This window comes from Glycine max, chromosome 19 (genome assembly GCF_000004515.6).
Source record: "Glycine max cultivar Williams 82 chromosome 19, Glycine_max_v4.0, whole genome shotgun sequence".
NCBI classification, from domain to species: domain Eukaryota; kingdom Viridiplantae; phylum Streptophyta; class Magnoliopsida; order Fabales; family Fabaceae; genus Glycine; species Glycine max.
The window spans coordinates 41,248,112-41,271,012 of record NC_038255.2 but is presented as its reverse complement, the minus strand read 5'-3'; the positions used below and the strand labels follow the sequence as shown (position 1 = coordinate 41,271,012).

The window sequence follows — 22,901 nt, the reverse complement described above, 5'->3', positions numbered from 1 at the left end:
ATTAACCGTTTATTTGAAATCACAGATTCAGTATTTTTAGATTAATAATTAATAATATAAAAATAACTTTAGCATTATTTAAATAAATAAAAAAATGTAAGTCATAAAAAATACATCCAATATCATATTAATTATTGAACGTGTTGGAAAATCGTTATAGTAGTTTTATAAGCTACTTTAACCTTTTTTTTTTGGTGATAAAATAGCTTGGCTTGGAATTGGTAAATGGAACACCGTCCACATATTGGACAGGAGACTTGGGATTCAATCAAACCCGGACCTACTGAGGCGCAACGTGTTCACAGAATACAAACTAATTTTAAAAACGTCAAACGTTGAAGCTACATATATGCCCCCACAACATTAAAAAAAACAAGTTCAATAATTAATAATCTGCACCCTAAATTTGAAATGTAAATCATTTGCGAGTAATGACTTCAAACGATCGTGAGAAAGAAGCAGAAAGGGTTAAAGATTCTGAGTCAATAACAGAATATGATAACAACTTGGATTCAAGAACTGGAACAAGAATAAGCATCCCCACAATCTTGAGAAACTTAGTCGACATGCACTGATTGCAAAACATGGTGCAATAATCAAACTGTTCAGAGATGCTATATCTTATTCTGCAAACAAAAACGCTATGCTACTTTCTAGATACTACTACCAACATCAGGGTTCAACAAAATTATTCCCAATAAGCAAGCATGATACTAAACAGTCACAAAGGAAAGTTCAAACCATCCCACCTGACGGACAAGAAGCCCCCGGCTACATTAATCATCACAACTTATTGTTGTACCAAAATACACCTTTGCTCTGAGTACTTTGATCTGGCTCCACATAAATACACTCTCTTGCCTCTCTCCACATTGCCTTGACAAATGGAGTCCCATCAAACCGATAATACTCTCCCAAGATGGGCTTTATTGCCTTTGTCGCCTCCATTGCATGATAATGTGGCATTGTGGAGAACAAGTGATGAGCTACATGAGTGTCTGTAATATTATGGAAGACCTTGTTCAGGATTCCATAATCTCTATCCACTGTTGCTAAAGCTCCTCTCAACCAGTCCCACTCAGAGGAAGTGTAGTGTGGCAATGCAGGGTGAGTGTGCTGCAAAAATGTAATCAACACCAAAAATCCATTGACCACAAGCAATGGAACTCCATAAACACACACCACCCAGGCAAGCCCTTTTGCCATGGCAAGACAGAAAAGGCCATAGCATACTGCAAGTACTCCTGCATCTGATATATATATTTGAAGTCGTTCTCGGTCAGAGTAAATGGGACCATAAGGGTCATAGTGGCAAGCAAATCTATCATAAGGCCTTCCAGAAACATTAAAAGCCAAGTACAAGGGCCAACCAAGCGTGAGGGTGACGGCAAGAGTGAGGACTCTGCCTGGTGGATTGTTAAGGTATTTAGAGTACCACATGATACTGGACTTCTGCTTTGGCACAAATACTTCATCTCGCTCAAGAGAACCTGTGTTGGAGTGGTGACGGCGATGGCTGTATTTCCATGAAAAGTACGGGACTAGGAGAGCGGAGTGGAGGATAAGGCCAACAATATCATCAAGCAGCTGGTAGTCACTGAATGCATGGTGACCACACTCATGGGCAATGACCCAAACACCAGTAAGGATGCAACCCTGGACAGCCCAATAGATTGGCCATGCCACGAAAGAGAGAGGACCGGGAAGGAGGTGGAAGTAATGGGTGGCAACATAATAGAGGCAGAAGGCTATGGTGAGGTCATAAACAACATAGGAGAATGAGCGGAGAACAGAGCGCTGGAAACAGTGAGGTGGAATGGCCTTCTTAATCTGGCTGAGACTAAACTGAGGTTTTTCAAATGGTACCCGCTTCAAAGGGTCAGCCTCTGACTTCCTGTTGGCAGGAGGAACAGCAGTTCGGCCACCAGCCCCCATCTTCACACAATCTGCACATGACACATCAGTGCATTTTATTACCAACACTTCAAATGAACATGAACAAGACTGAAATCTTAAATCAAGGATTATCAGCAATAGTTTCTAAACTCACAGAATCAGAATGTTTCTCATCAAAGCGAAAAATTACATTAATTGAAATATAGTGCATCATACTCAAGTGCCTGGTGTAAACGTTTCAACAATAGTAGCGAAATGTTCTTCTCACTATGGTTTACTAGTTCGTTACTTTTCATCTCAATCGTGGCATAATTAGCAGGTTATCGTGACCAATGAAGAATAAGAGAACAATAGAAACATGCTATCGTTACCCACATACGAATAGAGATCTGCTATACCCTGTTATATTTTTATTTTCGTCCTAGAATGGACTTGAGCAAGGACCAATTTCTCTTGCCCAAACCAAGTTAGTATAGATTTACATCAAGATCACAAAAGCCAAAACGAATTAGATTCGGGTGATGCTCTAAAAGCTTCTTCGTAATTAAAAAATTAATCCCATAACCAAAAACAAAACAAAAAATGCAAAGAAATAACCATTCACAGTTGAGAAAAATAAGCATGCAACCTTATCCAGATCTGTAAACAAAGGGAAGGCTTTTTCCAATAAGCAAAAATGGCTAGATATGACACTACACTAACTTCTATAACCTTCCCTATATCTACCACGAGTCAGAGTCTTTGCAGAAAGTGCAAATATGTCAATAAATAAAGAAAATGATAAAGAAACTCAAAATTGATTTGTCGATTATGCTATATTGTGTGTTTAAAATTGTCATTTGATTCACTGCGTAGAATAAATTTGTTTTCAGAATAAGTAAAATAAAAACAATTTTAACTAAAAAACAAAAGTTGAATTAAATTAAATTATAAAATACAGCTTGCAAACTAATCAATCAATCAATTAAACAAACAATATATGTTGATCCTTGTTCCACAGATTTTTTTTTGTATTTTTTGCAACAAACACCTAATCCTAAGCGGACCCACAAGAATATGTGATGTTACAAATAAATAAACAATAATGATGAGAGGGATGGCCAATATTGGCAATATCAAATATGTTGAACGAAGCATCTCTAGTGATCGGTCCGCATCTCATATTAAATTAATTGAGTCGTTTTCCGTATCTAGTAATCAATGATCGGTGCATGCAATAGGCCGGCTTTTCGTCTACAAGATTTTCTTAACATGACCCGGAAATTTACAAATTTCAAATAAGAAACTTTTTTTTTTGTTACAGAAATTAGGAACAGCTAAGCACGAGTTACATTATCGTAAACTTTTATCATATACTTTTTCAAACAAAAATATTTTTACCAAGTTCTTAAGTAACTTTTAAGATAATAATTATTAAATATAATTTATTTGCTGAATATAACTGTGTACGACTTACGGAATATAGTTATTTATTTATTTTTAAATATCAGGAAATCATAATTTTGTGGAAAAAACTGATAAAAACCAATTTATGCACGAACTCTTACTCAAGTATTTACAAATTATAATTGGTTCTTCACTTCGTTACTCAACCAGAAGGAGTTTAGATTATTTGCACGTTCTCAAGTTCAAAACCCATTACGTGTCGTAAACCGTTAGAAAAAACGAAAACAATTTTATTGTGAAGAAAATATTAAAAAATTATTGCGGTTAGTTGTAGTAGTCTGCACGCCTAATAATAAACATATTAAAAAAACTACTAATTCTTTTAAATAAAACATACTGTATTATCTTTAAAACCGGGGATTGAATCTTTCAAAACATAAAACACAAACATATACTCCTTCTGCATCGGCGGAGAAAGCGTAACAAGCAAAAGAAAAAGTTACTCAGACGACAAAATATGTTCTTGGCTCAGTTATAGTACTGTATTTTATATAGTTATATGCTTTCATTGTTTTTTAAACAAATGAGATAATAGGCAGTGTTATTTTATTTTCTTCCATTTTCTCTTTATCTAAATAATAAGGGAGAAATTATCTTTAACTTCTCTGCTAGTTTTTAATATTTTCTTCCTTGTTTTCTCACTTCACCCAAGCAAATATAATGATTAAGTTAAACGCCTTGTAGGATGGGTTGACAAAATTAATTTTGATGGTTAAAATAATTTTTGAAAATTATTTTGATGGCTCAAAATTGATAATAAAAAATATAAAATTTTATTCTTCGTTCTAAAATACTAAAATCAGGACAAAATATAGATCAGAGATATCAATAACATGTTCAAGATTAATTAATGGCAAGAAAAAAATATTGACAAACATTCATAAGTATTCATCAATTTAAAAATAATCACAATATAACTTATTATATTCATAAAGTATATATTTCAAAACAAATGATGCAAAACGTGTAATTTGAAAAGGAAGGAAGAAAGAGTAATTTTCTCTAAACAATAAAAAACATATCCTCGTGGAGTTGCAGAGATTTTTTAACCCAACTTGTGGTAGAGAATACGAATATTCATAACTCACCAACCAACCAAATAGTCCACTAACTATTTGTAAAGAATATCATTAAATAGGCTTAGTAAGCAAAAAAAAACATCAAAGAGGAACAGTGAATGAGATCTGAAAGAGAATAGTAGAAGACGCAAGTTACGTCACGCAAAATCGCTTCCAGATTCACAACACAAACACTTAATACAGCAAAGAAGAACACAATGCAGCCATTTTCTGAAGTATTAGCACAGAACAATAAATACAACAAATGACACGGAGGAAAAAGGAGATTCCTCCTTAGATCCGATAGAGATGCGTCACGGAAATATGCAGATAGCGCTAAACAGCCAGGTTCATTTATGCACAAGAGTTATATCGAGGAGAAAAGTTTGAAAATCAACCACTACATGTAAGGAATGGCCGCAAATAAAAAATAGCCAAAATCACGCGAAATCTATGAAATGAATGAACAGAGAATCGTAGATTTACTCAGTCATTCGAAGCACGAAGAGCGGAAAAGGTTAGATCGAACGAGAATAGGGAAATTGGAAAATAAGAAGGTGCGATTGAAGCGGTGAGAAGAGAAGCATAGCATTCATATTTAATCGAGAATAAAATACATTAAAATAAAGAGATAATGAGAGAGAGAGAGAGAGACCTGAAAGTGTGAACGAGAGGGATTGTTGGAGAGAGCTAAGAAAATGTGTGAAGAGGAGGGAGTGAGAAAGGGGGCAAAGATTAGGGGAACGTAGAGGGGGCTGTATTTAAAAGCGAGTGTGTGAGCGATGAGCAGTGACACCAATGGAGGTGGGGCCCACGGGGTATATTTTGACACGTTGTTTGGCGAATGGAAAGCCTCTCTTTCCCATCCCACTTGTGCTCCATCACACTCACCTCTTTCCTCTCTAGTGTCCAAGGCCCAGTGACCATACATCTATTATTTTCAAGTTCAGTGACCATGCATCTACTATTAGCTGCATTATAGAAAAAATTTAAATGAGTTGGCTTTCGGAGTTTATTAGGACTAGGGTAGAAGACTTCAAAACTCTTACAGAGATACCATCATTTGTTAAAAGAAGTGGGACTAATACACATTTTAATATTTTTTTATTGTTAGTTAAAATTTATTAAACATTATAATTATAAAATCATGAGAAAAGCTTATTAAATAAGGGGTAAATGACATTTTAGTCATTAAATTAAATACCTAAATCGGTGATAATTTAGTATTTAAAATAATCAAAATTCTTATTTAGTTTTTAAGTGTGCAAAAAGTATAATAATTTTGTTTTGATGTTAAGTTTGTTAAACTATTTTATTATTAAGTGATAATGTTTAACAATCTTTGATATTTTATTGTATTTTTTAAAGATAAATTTGATATTAAATTAAAAAGTTTATGAATCAATTTGATATTAAAGTTATACCCAGGTCATCATTATCGCAATTTTTACATATTCATAGATCAAACATTATTTTAGAGATTAAATTATCATTAATTTACATAATTAAGAATCAAAGTTGTCATTTGTTGTTGGAGATCCCACATCCATTAATGATACAATTAAAATATAGTATATAAGTTGGTGTAAACTTCAACTTACAGGTTGAATTTATAAAATTAAATTTAAACTCACCTTCTAAATATTTATCCTTAAATAAAAGATGAAATTCACTTTTTTTTATAAAAATTCTTGGAACATGATCTTTAAATACACTTTTTTATTGATTGAAAATTATAAAATCAAGTCAATTATTGATTGAATATAATGTGTGACTTATAAAATTTTGTGTCTTTTAATAAAATTCAACCAACAAAAATATGTACAAAATGGTATGTTAGAAAATGTATTTTTAATTTTTTTTAAAATTCTAATAAATTTAGACCAATAAAAAACTTGTTGAAAAATGTGTTACTAGTCTCCCTACAAAATGTCTCACTAGTATTTATCAAGGTCCTTATGAACTCATATTGTTGTAAGATAAGTTTGATCATTACGCATTACACCAACATTTGTCGAAGGTTCAAATATCTGCACTAAAAAACCAAACGACTAACCATAATAATGTTTGCATCTATAATTTATTAAAAGTCTTTTTATTATATCTCATTAAATATAATATTAAAATATTAAACCCATTTCATTAAATGTTTTAAATTGATTTAATTTGTACTAATACTTTTCTTTAAGGAATGCTTTCATACTACTTTATTGGAATCAAAGTTTTACTTTTTAACTTTTATGATGTACTGTGTAGATTGTAGAGAGACGCTGAGTCAATAAATATTTTCTTTATTTAATACGTTTAATTAACTCCGTCCTCTCTTTCATATCAATATCAACTACTGTTCTGCATGCTTATTCTCAACCGCATATCCAAAATATCTGCGACTCTCACGTGACAACCCTTTCTGGTCATGGACATCTCGATTAAACAATCTCTTATTGTTTAGGACCCACAATTTTATATGACATCATACATGACATGCAGAGACCCGTGTATATTTTTTACGTCAGTCTATTATAGTAACGCATAAGTTTAATCCTTAAAACTTGGATTTTCAACAAACAAATAGGATATCTTTAATCTAATTACTATTATTAAATATTAAATTATTTATAATATTACATTATTTACGAGATATAAATATCTTTTATCTTTTTCTTTAATTTAAATATTTATCTTTAACATTATCATTATCTTTAAATGACCGATTATTATTTATAAATCAAAAATAATCTACAAGGCTAACAACAATATCTATAAACAAGGACTACCATCCTCGCTCATCTACTATAAATAGAGGTTTTATCAAATCCATTTACGTAACTTGCTCTCGCACACGCTTCCCATACTATAACTATAACCTATGTTTTTCTTTTTCTCGTTCCGTCATACAAGTTATTTACAACATTACTTGTTTTACTCTTCTTACATACGTTCTTATTTGTCAAGATTCCAAATTTTGATAAGAACAAAAATGAATTCGGAATCTTGGCCTTGATTTTTTTATGTCGTGAGAGGATATATCTAAAAAGCCCAATATAATAACTATCAACCACAGTATTTAGAACTCTATGGTCTAAGGATTTTCTTAAACCGCTTTATTAATTATTATTAAGGAGGCTGCCGAGACAAGTTGTAATTATTTTGTGCTAAACTTGTTCCAAAGTCTCTGATTGGAGCAGAGAAATGGTCGCGATTTTGAAATAATTGTAACAAATAAAAGGAACAAATCTATGTAAGATTATAAGTGGCCATGGAACTGAAATTGTGATTTTTTTTTTATAAAAAAAAATACAGGAGACTCGGTATTCTTATCTTAAAATAGGAAATTAAAATTATATTTAAACCAAAATATACGTGGATCAAAAGAAAAAAATAACATATTTATACACACAAACAAATATTTAAATCTTAATCTAATTTAAAATTAATATTAAATAAAATATTGAAAAACAAAAACAAGATCTTAAAAAACAATAATTTTCGTTGGTTCAAACGCCTTACTCACTAACCTAGACTTTAAGACTTTTATTAGAACTCATCGCTCAGGTCAACAATCAACGGTGCATGAAAATAAAATTAAAGATGTCTTCCTACTATTATTTCATACAAAACCTCCAAAAGAATAAAAAGTTCTAAATAAATAAAAAAAAATGCATGTTTGTTTGTTGGCCTGTCAAGCATACTGGGTTGTCTTTTCAAAACATGAACGTCGGATTTTTTACTTAAAAGCTTTCTATAAAAAGCCAAAATTAGACTTTTAATAAATAGGTTCAATCAAGCTAGACATTATGTTAACTAGGTTGTAAGCTTTCTGATACTTTATTTGGCTTATTTATCTCTTTTTCTTTCTCTATATTTTTTCTAGACATTGTTTGTAAGGCTTTAACGTATTTGACCTCGAGTGCACGAGTCGAAAGATGTCGTTGTGTAAATCTTGAAAAGCAAATCAGATTTTGGGTTTCACCAGAGGTCCATTAATGAAAAAATTTGCTTTTAGGGCAATCGTTCTTGTCACAACACATTTTTTCTTAAGCAATTAATTTGTCATTCAAGTTGCATTTGAGTAAATAATTTTATTAAATACTTACGCAATACCAACTTGAGTACAACAATGTCATGGGTAGTTAAAACATAAAGATAATTTATTGCAATTGATATCGATATTGAAATAAAGTTACTTTGATAAGTATAACCCTAAAGCTTAATTAATAAAATAAATAAACTAACAAAAACATATAAAAGGCCACAAATCACTTTCTAAACACGTTCCTTTTAAAAAAAAAAAAGGACCACCACCACCCTTGCCCTTCTTCTTTACAAGGAGGTTAATTAAGGTGCATGGACTAGACTGCGATTTGATAAATAAAGCAGCTCTAGTCTGTTCAGTTGTCACAGCCACAGGAACTTATGGCGAGCTTTATCTTATTAGTCTGTTCATAATTTTTTTGTATTTTCTTAACACCGAATCCGAAACGGACCCATAAGAACATGTCAAGTTAAAATAAATAAATAAATAATAGTGATGAGAGGGATGGCCAATTTATAATATGTTGGACGAAACATCAGATTAAATTAATTACGTCGTTTTCCACACGAAGTTATTAATGATCGGTGCATGCAAAATCTCGCCAAACTTTAGGCTTCGTCAATACTACAATTTTTTCTTAACATGACCTAGAATATTTCAAATAAGATCATACAACTTACGTTATCGTAAACTTTTTTCAACCAAAGAAATAAATTTATCGGAAGTTTTTTAAGAAAACAATTTTTTTTACCAAGTTTGATCTTAAGAAAACTTTAAAATGACAAATATTTAAAATCTAAATTAAAATAAACAACAACTTACGCTTCATTAAAATTGCTCAAAAACAAAATCTTAAGAAAATCTAAAATAAATATTTTATTTTATAAAATAGAATTAATATATATTTATAAATTTTAAATTAAAACACAAATATTTACCAACAATTACTGCACCACAAACATCAGGATTAATTTGACAAAATTATTCCCAATAAGCAAGAATCAAGCATTCATCCTAAACCGTCACAAAGGAAAATTCAAAACTTCCCACGTGATCGAGAAGAAGCCTCAAGAACACTAACCATCACAACTTATTGTTGTACCAAAATACACCTTTGTTCTCAGTATCTGGTTCCACATAAATACACTCTCTTGCCTCTCTCCACATTGCCTTGACAAATGGGGTCTCGTCAAACCGATAATACTCTCCCAAAATGGGCTTTATTGCCTTTGTAGCGTCCATTGCATGATAATGTGGCATTGTGGAGAACAAGTGATGCACCACATGTGTGCCTGTAATATTATGGAGAACCTTATTCAGGATTCCATAATCTCTATCCACTACTGTTGCTAAAGCTCCTCTGAGCCAGTCCCACTCAGAGAAATTGTAGTGCGGCAATGCAGCGTGAGTGTGCTGCAAGATTGTGACCAACACCCATTGACCACAAGCATTGGAAATCCATAAACATAAACCACCCAGGCAAGCCCTTTTGCCTGACAAGACGAAAAAGTCCATAGCATACTACAAGAAACATTGAAAGTTAGGTACATGGGCCAACCGAGTGTGATGGTAACAGCAAGTGTGAAAACTCTCCCTGGTGGATTGTTTAGGTATTTAGATAGCCACTTGATACTAGACTTCTGCTTTGGTACAAACACTTCATCTCGCTCAAGAGAACCTGTGTTGGAGTGGTGACGGCGATGGCTGTATTTCCATGAAAAGTATGGGACTAATAGAGCAGAGTGGAGAACAAGGCCAACGTTATCATCAAGAAGTTGGTAATCTCTGAATGCATGGTGGCCACAGTCATGTGCAATGACCCAAAGACCAGCTAGGGTGAATCCTTGCACAGCCCAATAGATTGGCCATGCCAAGAAAGTGAGAGGATGAGGAAGGTTGTGGAAGTAATCGGTGGCAATGTAATAGAGGCAGAAGGCTATGGTAAGGTCATAAATGAGATATGAGAATGAGCGCAGAACAGAACGCTGGAAAAAGTGTGGTGGAATAGCCTTCTTGATTTGGCTGAGAGTAAATGGAGGTTTTTCAATTGGCACCCGTTTCATAGTGTCACCCATCTTTACACAACCTGCATTTTATTAACACCATGCACTTTTCATGAACACATGAACAAGACTATAATTGACCTTAAATCAAGGATTATGATCAGTAATAGCTAGTTACCTAATTAACCTTATTCATTCTAAAGCATACAGGTATCAGAATTAGAATGAACCGTGTGTGTGCACTTCAAAGCAAAAATTGCATTCATTAAAAAATAATGTATAATATATACTCACGTGTCTGGAATAAATTAACATTTCATAAATATATAGTAGCTGAGAGGTTCTTCTCATTATCGTTTTCTAGCTAGTTCATTAATTTTCATTTCCACACTCCTGAGGATAAAGGGAAAGATAACCCTACTCGTCATTATAATTAACACACAGATTAATTATTTAATCGTGGCAAAAAGAATTAGTTGGTTTTCGTGACCGAGGAGGAATGAGAAAACAATAGACACACGCTATCAGGGATATGCTTTACCCTGTTATATTTTTATTTTCGTCCTAGAATGACTTAAGCATAGGGACCATTTCTCTTGCCCAAACCAACTTAGTTAGATTTTACACCATGATCAGAAACTAAAATGAATTGGACAAGGGTGATGTTCCGAAAGCTTAATTTGTCTTATCTAAATTAAAAATAAATCCCCGTGCACAAAAAAGAAAATTTACAATTGAGAAGAATAAACATGCAACATTATCCAGATCTGTAAACAAAATTGATCAACTCTTTTAAACGTCACTTTTAAAACGCTTCCAAATAATAAATATACATTAATTTATTTATCTAATTCTTCTAAAATCAAAATTTTAACACCAATACTTTTAAAATAAATTCATTCAAAATTGTTATGAAAGGTGTAACACGGTTTTTTGTTGGTTAAAATTTATTAAAAATTATAAAATTAAGAGGATCTCACATAATTTTTAATAATTCTCTTACTTGATTTTATAGTTTTTAATATATTTTAACCAATAAGAGAGTGTATATGAAAAACTGGGTTACTAGTACTCAATAATTTAATTAAGTACTTGGACAACACCAACTTACAACATCGTCGTACATAAAACATAATGTGGCATTATTGTAATTGTAATTGATATTGAAATAAAGTAATTTTTATATATAATAATAATCCTAAAGCTTAATGAAATAAGTTAACAAAATAATTATAAAAAAGCCATATATATCACTTTCTAAACACATTGCGTTTAAAAAACCCGGACCACCATGATTATTGTCGTCTCTTTTCTTTCAAAGAAAGTTAAGTCATCTCCAATGAAAGATGCTTGATGAGTTTCTTAGGAGAAAAAAGTAATTTTTTATTTTCTTTTGTTGTTGGATAAATCCAGTTAAGCATTGTGAATTAAGCATGGTGGATTTCTTCAGTTTTGACTTGAGTATCTTAATAAACAACTCATCTCTAAAATTTCTTAAAAATAAAAATAATTTAATATACTCTAAAGATAATAAAAATAGATATCTTTAAGTTTTGATCATTAAAGATGTTATTTCTAAAAAAAAAATACTGTTTGGTGCTAAAAACTATTCGAAAATTAATTCGATTTTGTAACATGTTGATTACCTTTTAAAAGAAAGTTTGTGCATTAAAGTTTTTCCTGAAACTGAGTTTTATATATAAAAGATTTGGGTTCTTTCTACAAATTCAATTTGCAAATTTAAATTTAATCCAAACTTATGAATGAAAATTTTAATATGCACTAAATGTGTCACAGCCACAGCCACAGCCACAGGAACTTATGGCGAGAATTATCTCCCTAGTGAACAGCAATTTTGATTGCATGTACGTTGCATGTTTGTGGTCCAATTAACAGCGCAGCACAACATTTTCGTGTAAATAAATGCATAGGCGTACCCAACTGCAAGATGTCCTATGTGGGACAAACTTAAAAATGAAACTTATTTTCCTTATTCTCTTGTGAGTATAGATTTTTTACATTCTCTTCCTTCCTTTAGAGAGAAGCATTCACTCACGCATCACTTAAAATATGTTTTGACGTGTTGTTGGGCAAAATATATATATTAAAAAGAGGAGATATAATGTGTGTGTGTGTGAGAGAGAGAGGTACCTGAAAGTGTGACGGAATAGTATTGTTGGAGCGATCAGAAAATGTGTGAAGAGGAGGGAGTGACAAATGGGGACGCTGAGGGGCTGTATTTAAGCCAGCTAGTGTGTGAGCAATCAGCACTGAGCAGTGGTAACGCGTCTTCCGTCGAATGAAGGTGGGACCCACCGGGTATTGACCCTACCAACCAATTATTTCTGTCAAATAGTGATTAGACACTTCTTTGTGACAAGGGGTTCTTTGTTTTTATCTGTCTTCTGTGAGTAAAATTTGTCCCAAGGAATCTTAATAAAAAATACCTTGACACTTAAATAAGATTTCCACTTTGAATAAATATTAAAATAGTAAAAATGCATAAAAATGAGCATAATTTTTACCTAGATCTTATCTTATTTATACAAACCTTTTAAACGTTTAGAGAACCTAAATGTTCAACTTAATATAATCATTTGTTAATCTTGTGGTAACGAGGAGGTGAGGTTTGGGAGGATATTTGGCTCACACTCCACAGGATCGGGACTATTCCCATAATGGCTGAATACTCCCCAGGATGCCTTATGCCTCAGGGACTTAGGTTTGTTGTTCTCCTTTAATCGAATATTTATTCAATATATCAATCATGTCACACACAATATGTTAGATTGCTAGTGGCATTTATCTTTTAAAATACAAAGTTAAATATGCTATAATTTTTACAACTATTACATATATTTAAAATTTCTTTTCAACAAAATTATCTAAATAAAAATTGATTTTAATTACAATTAATTATAATAACCGTAAATTATACATATATCAATTATTGAAATAATCTATTTTAATTTTTTTCATTTTTAACTTCTTAACCAATTTTTACTTTCTAATTTTCATCAAGTATCTACAGAGATCCAATAAATATTTCATTTTATAATTATCATATTTGTATGTTAAAATCAAACTAGTTATTTTATACTATAAAGTAAACATTTTATAATTATTATCCACGGTCACCATTTAAATAGAATTGAGTTAAATCTATTAAGAAAAGTCTGAATTTAATTTAATTTAATTTTTTGGAATAAATCATTGACACAAGATTAACTTTAAGTAAAATTAGTAGATCCTTCGAATTTATAACATAATTAATAAAAAAATTAACTTTAAGTAAAATCGTTATATTTTACACAAGATTCTTAATAAAATTGATTTAATATTCTATCCATTATTTGTATTTTTTCTTCTTAAATCCTTGAACTACTCTTCTTTTTTAAAAAAAAAAAAATTCTTTGTGCTTATGTCGGATCTTCACAATGTGTTTAACTTTTTGTATTATTACTTTAAAAATATCTAAAATGATTTTTAATTAATTAACAAATGTAAAATATTTTAGACTGCAATATATGTACGAAGGCAAAGAGTTAAACTTTGTTATTCTGTCGATCTCTATTTTAAATGCGTTCTTGCATCTAATGATTAAAAAGTGTATACATCTACAAAATCCTGATTCGTTGGCTTCATATATATGTACGAAGGCAGCTAATTAAACTTTGTTACTCTCTATTTCAAGATTATCTCTCTTTTATTTTCGATTCATCCTCGACATTTGAGAAGGCTTAAACTTGTCCCCTTTCTGGCAATTTTTTCTTCTTCTGAAAAACAATATTTTAAAGATATATGTAGGAAGGCAAAGAGTTAAACTTTGTTATTCTATCTCTATTTCAAGTTCATCCTTGGTATCTCTCTCTCCCTCTTTTTTCTTTTCAATTCACCCTTCACAATTCTTTCAACTGAGAAAGGAATAACTTGTCCGTCTAAAGCCGCGAAACATTGAATGGTTCAACTACATGCGATAGGCTCACAATGTTCACTCCAACTTTAGTATAAATAAATGATCATATTCTTGTATCAATTAACAAAGAATTTTTTTTTTTTTCATGTTTTTCTCAACCTCTAACTACTGGTAAGTGGTATTAGAGCTAGAGTTCCAGAGAATTAAGAAAAACATTTGAGAGTTGAGAGATGGTTAGCAATTACTACACGAGTGGTTGTTTGCCACGTGTCCCTAAAATCCGAAACCCTCACACTGTTCAAGCTCGTTGCGACAGACACGCGGCAACTACGTGTAAGACGATTAGTCCAATTATCCTCAGAAACTTGCCACGCGTACTGCATTGACACGTGTGAAAAAGATAGCGTAGGACCTAAATCTATTTATTTGGTACCATGCTCTGTGCTGCTGACAGATACCGAGCTGAAGAAAACCTAAGCTTAGAATTAGAAACAAAGAAAAGAAGAAAGGAAAGAATTGATCGTTGAAAATGCAGGGAGGAAAGAAAGCGGGAGAGTCCATTAAGGAAACAGCTACAAACATTGGTGCTTCTGCCAAGGCTGGCATGGAGAAGACCAAGGCCACTGTCCAAGAGAAGGTACGTATCTCCTTTCTAATGTCTATATAATTCTATAGAAGAATTATCTTTTTATATCATTAAGAAATAATTACGTAAAAAATTAGTGATTTTCAAATAGTGATATAACAACACATTGGTCTTGTTGGCCTCCACAGTCATAACGATGAATTGTTGTCATGCGACATGTCTCATGAAGCTAAATAGAGTAATTCAAGTATATCATTGTGAGACATTTTTAGATACTTTTAATTTAATTTTAGAAAAAAATACATATGCTTCTTTTATAGCCAATTAAATGAAGATTTTATTAAAAGATCATAAGGAGTGTACAAATTAGCAAGCATAAGTTACATGTGTAAAAAATACAAATGATATTAATGTATAGCATTTTAACTATTAAAAATATTAGCAATTAATTAGTCCTATGGTATATGCTAGAGGAAGAGAATAAAGATTTTTATCTATGTATGGTTTTACTTTGATGGATCACTTCATTTATGTTGTTTAGCGTTTACACTTGCACCATGTTATGCAACAAATAAATGTGTTTTGTGCATTAACCAGGCAGAAAGAATGACAGCACGTGATCCGGTGCAAAAGGAGTTGGCAACCCAAAAGAAAGAGGCAAAGATGAACCAGGCGGAGCTGGACAAGCAGGCGGCGCGTCAGCATAACACGGCGGCCAAACAGTCCGCCACCACGGCTGGGCACATGGGACATGGCCACCACACCACCGGAACCGGGACTGGAACCGCCACGTATTCCACCACCGGGGAATATGGTCAGCCCATGGGGGCCCACCAGACGTCGGCAATGCCTGGCCATGGAACCGGGCAGCCCACGGGCCATGTCACCGAAGGAGTGGTGGGCTCACATCCCATTGGAACCAACAGAGGGCCGGGTGGGACCGCTACAGCTCATAATACCCGTGCGGGTGGAAAGCCGAATGATTATGGGTATGGGACTGGGGGTACTTAATTAATGATGATTATATCATCAAGGTTTATTGGCAATAGTTTAATAATAAGGTTTATTAAATGTAGTTAGTTTGGGGTATGGCTTTTGTACTTGTTTGTTTGGTTATCTTTGTTTGTCTGCTTTTCTCTCCACTTGTTATGGAGAGACTTGGGTGTGGTTATGACAGTGTTTTCACTACGTGGAAACGTTATATGTGGTAAACTTGTACTTGTATCATTTCGTGATAATAATTAAATAAAATAGTGGTTGTGTAAAAATAAGGATTTTTCTAATTAATCTTCATTAGAAATGGAATTAAACAATTCCATCCTATCCTATACGATACAGTAAAATTAAAATAATATAATTGTATTAAAAGTTATACTTAAATTAAAAAATTAAATTAATTTTTTCTTTAATTTTTTAAATCTATTTAATTTTGTGTTTTTCTAAATAATAAGAATTATGTTTTGTAACGGTTTATATTTTTCAAAATAATAAATTAATTTTAAAAATTGAAAGATGAAATTAAAAAATTGAACCTAAAAAAATTATTGATCAAATTAAAATTAAATTTAAATAATAAGTTAGACAAAAAAAAACTAATTTACTCTTTTTTTTTATGCACAAAATTTTGAAATCTGAGATTTTTGGTTTCCGTAATTGTTTTTGTATCATCTCTTATAAGAAACTGACCTAGATCCAATTTTTTCATCTAATCTTTGCATCAGTTGGAGAAACGTCTTCCCAGACACATTCATTGAATTTTAGTTTGTGAGATTTGAAGATAAAGAATTGACAGTATTATTTTCAAACAAAGATTTGTAATAATCTTCTGAAAAGCTGATATAAAACGATAAATTATGGTCGTGGTGTTGGTCATTCATGTAACCTGAAAGGATTTTTGGGAATGAACCAGTCTTTGTTTTTGAATATTTGAAATCTACTATAAGTAGGCACATCCCGTTGATTTCATGTAATTAGCATCGTAAATCCCATTACATTAGTTGTATATGATTTCTTAATTCGGATGAAAGGTTAGGAAGTTAAAGGTGGAAATATGTAATTCCTAAAAAAATAATAAGAAGAGTATATAATTAGTCAAAAATTTATTGGACCAGTTATTTAACTTCATTTCTACTTGAGATCATTTAAACAACTCCGTAAAATTAAATAACAATTTCACTTTCTTTTATTTTACGTAAACTATTATATCAATATGATTTTTTTATTCATGAGTGATTTGAAAAAATAGATCAAATTCAAACCCCATTTGTGATTTGTAAATCCTTAATTTTGTTTGAGTATAATGGCGTAGATATCTATATTATTATTAATTTATTTCTTACATCTTTTAATAAAGAATTGATTTTTCATGAGATGAGATTTGCAATATTCTTTTTCTGTGATTATATTTTAATTTGACAGTGTTCCTTAGGGTGGGTTTTGTATGTAGATTAGACGAATAATACTAATAAAAGGGTTTGTCCGGTATAAACTTGCACAAACTTACAAAGTTAAGCCTAATTAATTATTTTTTTAACTAATTTTTTACGGGTCCTACTAACGGTAATATTGATTAAGAAATTAAAAAAATATTTATTATGAAAATCATTAAAAAAAACATAAAAAATCATTAGCAGTTCAATTTTATACATTTCAATAGAAATATTTCTTCTTTTAATTTTTTAACAAATATTCCAAAGAGAATATTTATCATTTTTTAATTACTACCTAATTGATGATGCCTTCTTAAAAAAAACAATAATATCTTTCCTTTTCTATTTATTTCACATATTTGTTTTTTTATAATTTTCTTTCCTCCGAGAAAATACTCGCACCTCTACATGTCTAAAAAAAAGATTAGCTCACTAAAACAAACATTGTTTTTCATCGGTCGGTGTGTTTTACACTTTTTATATATCATTTTTTATTTTCCTTTAATGATGCATTTGATAAGGTATAACATACAGAGAAGAACACAAGACAAATTTTTCAGTTACAAAGCAAAGTTTTTATTTTGTACCTTTTTGATGGATAGTGAACAATACAATTAAAAAAAGTATAAAATTTGTTATAATGTCATTTTTATTATTATTGATTACTTTAATATAATTCATAATATTATTATTATTATTATTATTATTATATACATTATAAAATAATATATTATTAAATATTTTAATATGTATTTTAAATATTATTTGATGTACATAATAAATAAATAATATATATATATATATAGACCAATGTAACGTTATAAAACATAAAGTATAATAAAAGTTTGTAAAACTTGAGAAATTTGCAATCGTAAAGATTTTCAGAGAAAAAAAAGTAACCGTCAGAACTCAGAAGACATGGAAGATCTTGTCCCGTGCCATTCGTGTGTTCTGTTCTATAACAAATTTTACAACAAACATAGTGTAAAAAAATTTGTGTTGTCTTGTCCTTCATTTTTTGCGAATCGAAAGGACCTTAAAAGAGTGTGTTTTATTGCTTGAATTAAAAAAAAAAATTGTATGAATTGTGATTTGTGAGAAACAATAGTGTGTTTTATTGCTTGAAAAAAGAGAGAGTATGAATTATATGTATAGCTTAATATTTTGATCATAAACACTCTCTAATACGACTCTCTCCAATATAACATCAACATAAATAAACATTTCGTAATATTTTGATCATAAACACTCTCTAATGTGACTCTCTCTTTCTAATATCTATAGGTTAAATAGCAACCCCAGCCCAACCCACAACCTGACACCGGAGCACGTACATGCACATGCGACTAAGGTACGCAGGCAAATACTCAAATCTATTTTGCATCACTCACAAAAGCAGTTTAGGCAAACACAAGTGAGCTAATTATATTGAGAACAATGAGAAGTTTGCAGATGAAATGGTCAAGACTGAGAGTTGTAATCGTGATGGGGAAAAACTCAGAGTCACAAGTTCCTCCTTGGACTAATTCATGGTAGCATTGGTGATGATGGTGACGGCGAGAGCTGGCTTGGAAACAGAGGGGGAAGGCTTTGTGGTGGGGTTGGAATGAGCCTCCGGGTCCCTAAGGCGTGATTCTTGGAGTCGATAGAACAAGCACAAATACCAAAATCATCTTCATCTTCATTGTGAGCATTTGAGTTAGTGTAGAAACTAGGAAGCAAGGTTACATATAAAAAGAGAAACACTTCATGCATCACCATATTGGCTAAATGTAGACGAGGAATCGGTGTTTATTTTTGTGATTATATTTTAATTTGACAAGTGGTTAATATGTGTTCCTTAGGGTGGATTTTGTAGGCTTTTTTTTTTTTTATAGCAAAATTGGTTAAAAATAAAAGTTAATTACCATAATGAATTAGTCAACGAAATATTTATTAAAATAAGCTATGTTTAACATGTAAAAATGTAGAAAATGCTATAGTAATATCTTATATTTTTTGTTTTTAGGTATTTAGCTTCGGTAAAGCTCATCCTAAATACATGCTGACTAGATTTATTGATACATTTTCACTTAATTAAGTGTTGGCCTAGCTGACGCAAAATAAAAAAAATTAAAATTTTGATTATAACAATATTTTAATTATTGTTTAACCTTTCAGTATATCATTATATTTCATTGTAAATTTTATAATTATAATATACTCTTCTTTTTTTTACTTATATTTTATAATCTTAACTAAAAATTAACAAAGTAAAACAGAATATAGGTGAGTTTATTTTTTTTAAAGTGTTTTTTTAATAAAATAAGTCACATGTTTTATAATCTAAAATAGGTCTCTTCATTAACCATGTATTTAGCATTGGCTAGTGAAAAATATACTTATAGATCTAATCATTAATCAAGTATTTAGTGTTGACTTGACCAACGCTAAATATCTTACAATAGACCATATTAGATTGACATTTCCTCCTACATTCCTACATTACTAAAATCATCTATTTTAGTAAATACTTTGTTGACCAACCCATTATGGTAATTACCTTTAATTTTTAACCCATTTTGATAAAATAAAAAAGTCAGATTTTGTATGTAGATTACAAGAATAATACTTTAATAAAAAAAAGGTTTTTCTATACTATACAAACTTGCATAGATTAAACCATATTAATTATCTCTTTCTAATAACTAATTTTTTACTACCTAATTAATTTGGTTAAAATATAGAAATGGTCTCTTAATTTTTTTTTGTTATAAATTAGTCTCATAACTCTTAAAAGTTCTAAAATGATCCCCTTTCTTATTTAATTCGCAATCTTTTCTTATTTAATTAGGTTAAAATATATAAATGATTGCTTAAATTATTTTTTGACTCTAAATTGGTCCCCTAACTTTTAAAAATTCTAAAATGATCCCCTTTCTTATTTAGTTCATCACGTTAGCCCTTTTGAAAAACTCTTGATTTTTAATTTTCAAGCATGATTTTGAACCTTTTTTTGATTTATTCAAAACATGAAATTTGTCTTATTAGATTCATCTGCACGTGAATATGAGAATCATGTTTGGACCAAAAAGAAACATAAATAAGATGATACATGTGAATTTTTACCCCAACAATCTCGAATTACCTCAAACGATACTCGCCCTGAGGCATAAGGATCATATAAGCGAATTTTTACCCTCAAAATTAAAAAAAAACATTTATCAAAATGATACATGTGAAAAAATATTTATATGAATGATACAAAATACTCTATAAGGTTAAAAATCAGTTTATCCAAAATCGATTTCTCACTTGCATAAGGAATCGATTTCTAAATTGTGTTTTTTTGCCTAGTTTTAGAAATCGATTCCTAGGTAACCGATTTTTAAAGTAGTTTTTATATATAAAAAAAAAACAACTTAGTTGAGAAAATGAATTTTTTTTCTGGTTTTCTATTTTTTGTTATTTCTTTTAGTTTTTTTTAAATTGTATTTTTATTACCTTGGATAATTCAAATCACTTTTTTATTTTCACTAAATAACTCTAATTATTTTAACTAAATTACTTTTTTATTTTACCACATTATAATTATTCATGTGTAAAAAAAGTGTAATTATTCATTATATATGAAATTCAATTAGTTCTCTTTTTTTTATCTTGATGTTTTTATTACTTTTAGGTTCACTTAATTTTAATATCATAGATATATTTAGACACAAAAGATCCATAGAAATAAAAACAAAGTTAAAACAACATTATTTACCAAGTTTTACCAAGAAAAAAAGTACAAAATTTATGAATTAAAAATATTAATTTCATTATTATATTCATTCTATATAAAATAATCTCACTAAAGTTATAATATGCATATGAATAAAAAAAAGTTATAATATGCATATTATACTAACAAAATATTTTTATATAAGTAATTAAATATAAAATAAAACACAGACAACATCTTTTTATATAAAATTAAATATAAAATAAATTATAATTATTTATTTTAAATATTAATTAAGGGTATAAAATAATAAGTAAATTATTAAGAATACTTAGAGACATTCTGTTGAATACATCCCTTTTATATATTTTTTATTTCAAAATATTTTACTAACATGGAATAAAGTTGATTTAAAAACCATTTAGTTAAAAATAACAATATTTAGTATTCAATTACTTTTACATTTTTAAAATAAAAAAAATTAGACAACAACTCATCCTAACATACATTTTAATTCTTTTGTACTTTCATTTAGTTGATTATTAAAATATGTATTTGAAATTTTAAAAAAAATATGCAACCAACAAGTTAAATTAAACATGTTTAATTTATTTAAAGGAAAGAATTAGATCATTTAAGTATATTCACTTTTTTAATAAATATTTAACTAAATTATATTTATATTGAGTATTTAAATATATGTATTTTTCTTAAATGTTATTCTAGATGAGATATGCATTTTTTTTATAAATGTTTAACTAAATTTTATTTATATTGAGTATTTAAATATATTCATTTTTTAAATAATATTCTAGATATATTATATTTTTATAAAGTATTAAAATAAAAAATTAAAACAAAAAAATCACTTAATTTTAAAAAAATGTAAGAAAAAACAGAAAAAAAATTAGAAAACAAAAAAAACTAAAATAAATAAGCATAAAAAAACTCAGTTCATTTATGAATTTAGTTTTTTTTTTTTTAAAAAAAACCTACTTTAATAATCAGTTCTAAGAATCGATTTGTAAACTAAGCAAAAAAAACACTTTAGAATTAGTTCTTGGGGAACTAATTTTTAATGTGCGTTTTGTTAACAACAAATAAAGCTGTGCAAGTGAGAAATTCATTTGAGGGAAACTGATTTATCATCTTGCACCCTGTTTTGTATTATCTATGTAAATAACTTTTTACATGTATTATTTGAATATATATATATATATATATATATATATATATATATATATTTGTATTTATGGGGTGAAAAATTGTCATATAAGCAAGTCTTTTATTAGTATAAGAATGAAAATTTCCAATTATGTGCTTTGGTTTATTTAATATTTGAGATTTTAAAATCTCTTTTGTTAGTTCTTCCATATTATCATTCATCATTCAGTTTCGTCCTTAAGTACTGTCCACACCCGTCGATGTCTGGATATTTATTACCATACGCTCAAATAAAATTTTGGTTTACATACATCCATATATCTACACTGTTAAAAGCATTTTTATTGTGTTAAATATATTTTAACAATTTGTCATCCTCAAATCTACCTTATTTGAGAAACCAAATAATAATTGTATTTCAAGAACATTTCTATTCCATTCAATTCATAGAAAATCGTGTAATTTATCAATACTTCTAGTTAACTGGCAAAAAATATATTAATGAAATAAAAAAGCTAGCAGACATTTTCATTCCTTGAAAATAACACTATTTTATTGGTTTTAGTCCTTACTAAAATTTTATTCACTTTTTTAATCACTTTTATTCACTTTTAGTTCCTTTATTTTGCAAAAACACATTTAGTACCTGCTAAGGGAAAAGGAA

At 29.9% G+C, this 22,901-nt stretch overlaps 3 protein-coding genes across 5 annotated transcripts; 1 reads left to right on the top strand and 2 right to left on the bottom strand.

Annotated features, from left to right (window-relative positions):
- Positions 1 to 475: 475 nt before the first annotated feature.
- FAD2-2B (fatty acid desaturase-2) lies at positions 476 to 5,137 on the bottom strand. Of its 3 annotated transcripts, none has more exons than NM_001360081.1 (2): positions 5,056 to 5,137; positions 476 to 1,946 (listed from the first exon to the last, which is right to left on the bottom strand). In NM_001360081.1, exon 2 carries the CDS (start codon positions 1,933 to 1,935, stop codon positions 784 to 786), a length of 1,152 nt encoding a protein of 383 aa, NP_001347010.1. In that variant the 5' UTR covers positions 1,936 to 1,946; positions 5,056 to 5,137; the 3' UTR covers positions 476 to 783. The 3 variants fall into 3 exon arrangements, with proteins under 3 accessions (NP_001347010.1, XP_014627262.1, XP_040868344.1); XM_014771776.3 differs by lacking the exon at positions 5,056 to 5,137 and adding an exon at positions 4,887 to 5,025 and having other exon boundaries at positions 487 to 1,946; XM_041012410.1 differs by lacking the exon at positions 5,056 to 5,137 and adding an exon at positions 2,525 to 2,546 and having other exon boundaries at positions 487 to 1,946.
- A 4,300-nt stretch (positions 5,138 to 9,437) lies between these two features.
- On the bottom strand, positions 9,438 to 10,499 carry FAD2-2A (fatty acid desaturase-2). Its single transcript, XM_006605157.4, is given in 2 exon segments — positions 9,438 to 9,869; positions 9,872 to 10,499. Coding segments are annotated over 2 exon segments (978 nt in total). The 3' UTR covers positions 9,438 to 9,519.
- Positions 10,500 to 14,822: 4,323 nt separating this feature from the next.
- Positions 14,823 to 16,204, top strand: PM1 (late embryogenesis abundant group 4 protein PM1). The gene is made up of 2 exons (NM_001251633.1): positions 14,823 to 14,992; positions 15,539 to 16,204. The coding sequence occupies exons 1-2, from the start codon at positions 14,885 to 14,887 to the stop codon at positions 15,950 to 15,952; spliced, it is 522 nt and encodes a 173-aa protein (NP_001238562.1). The 5' UTR covers positions 14,823 to 14,884; the 3' UTR covers positions 15,953 to 16,204.
- Positions 16,205 to 22,901: the final 6,697 nt, after the last annotated feature.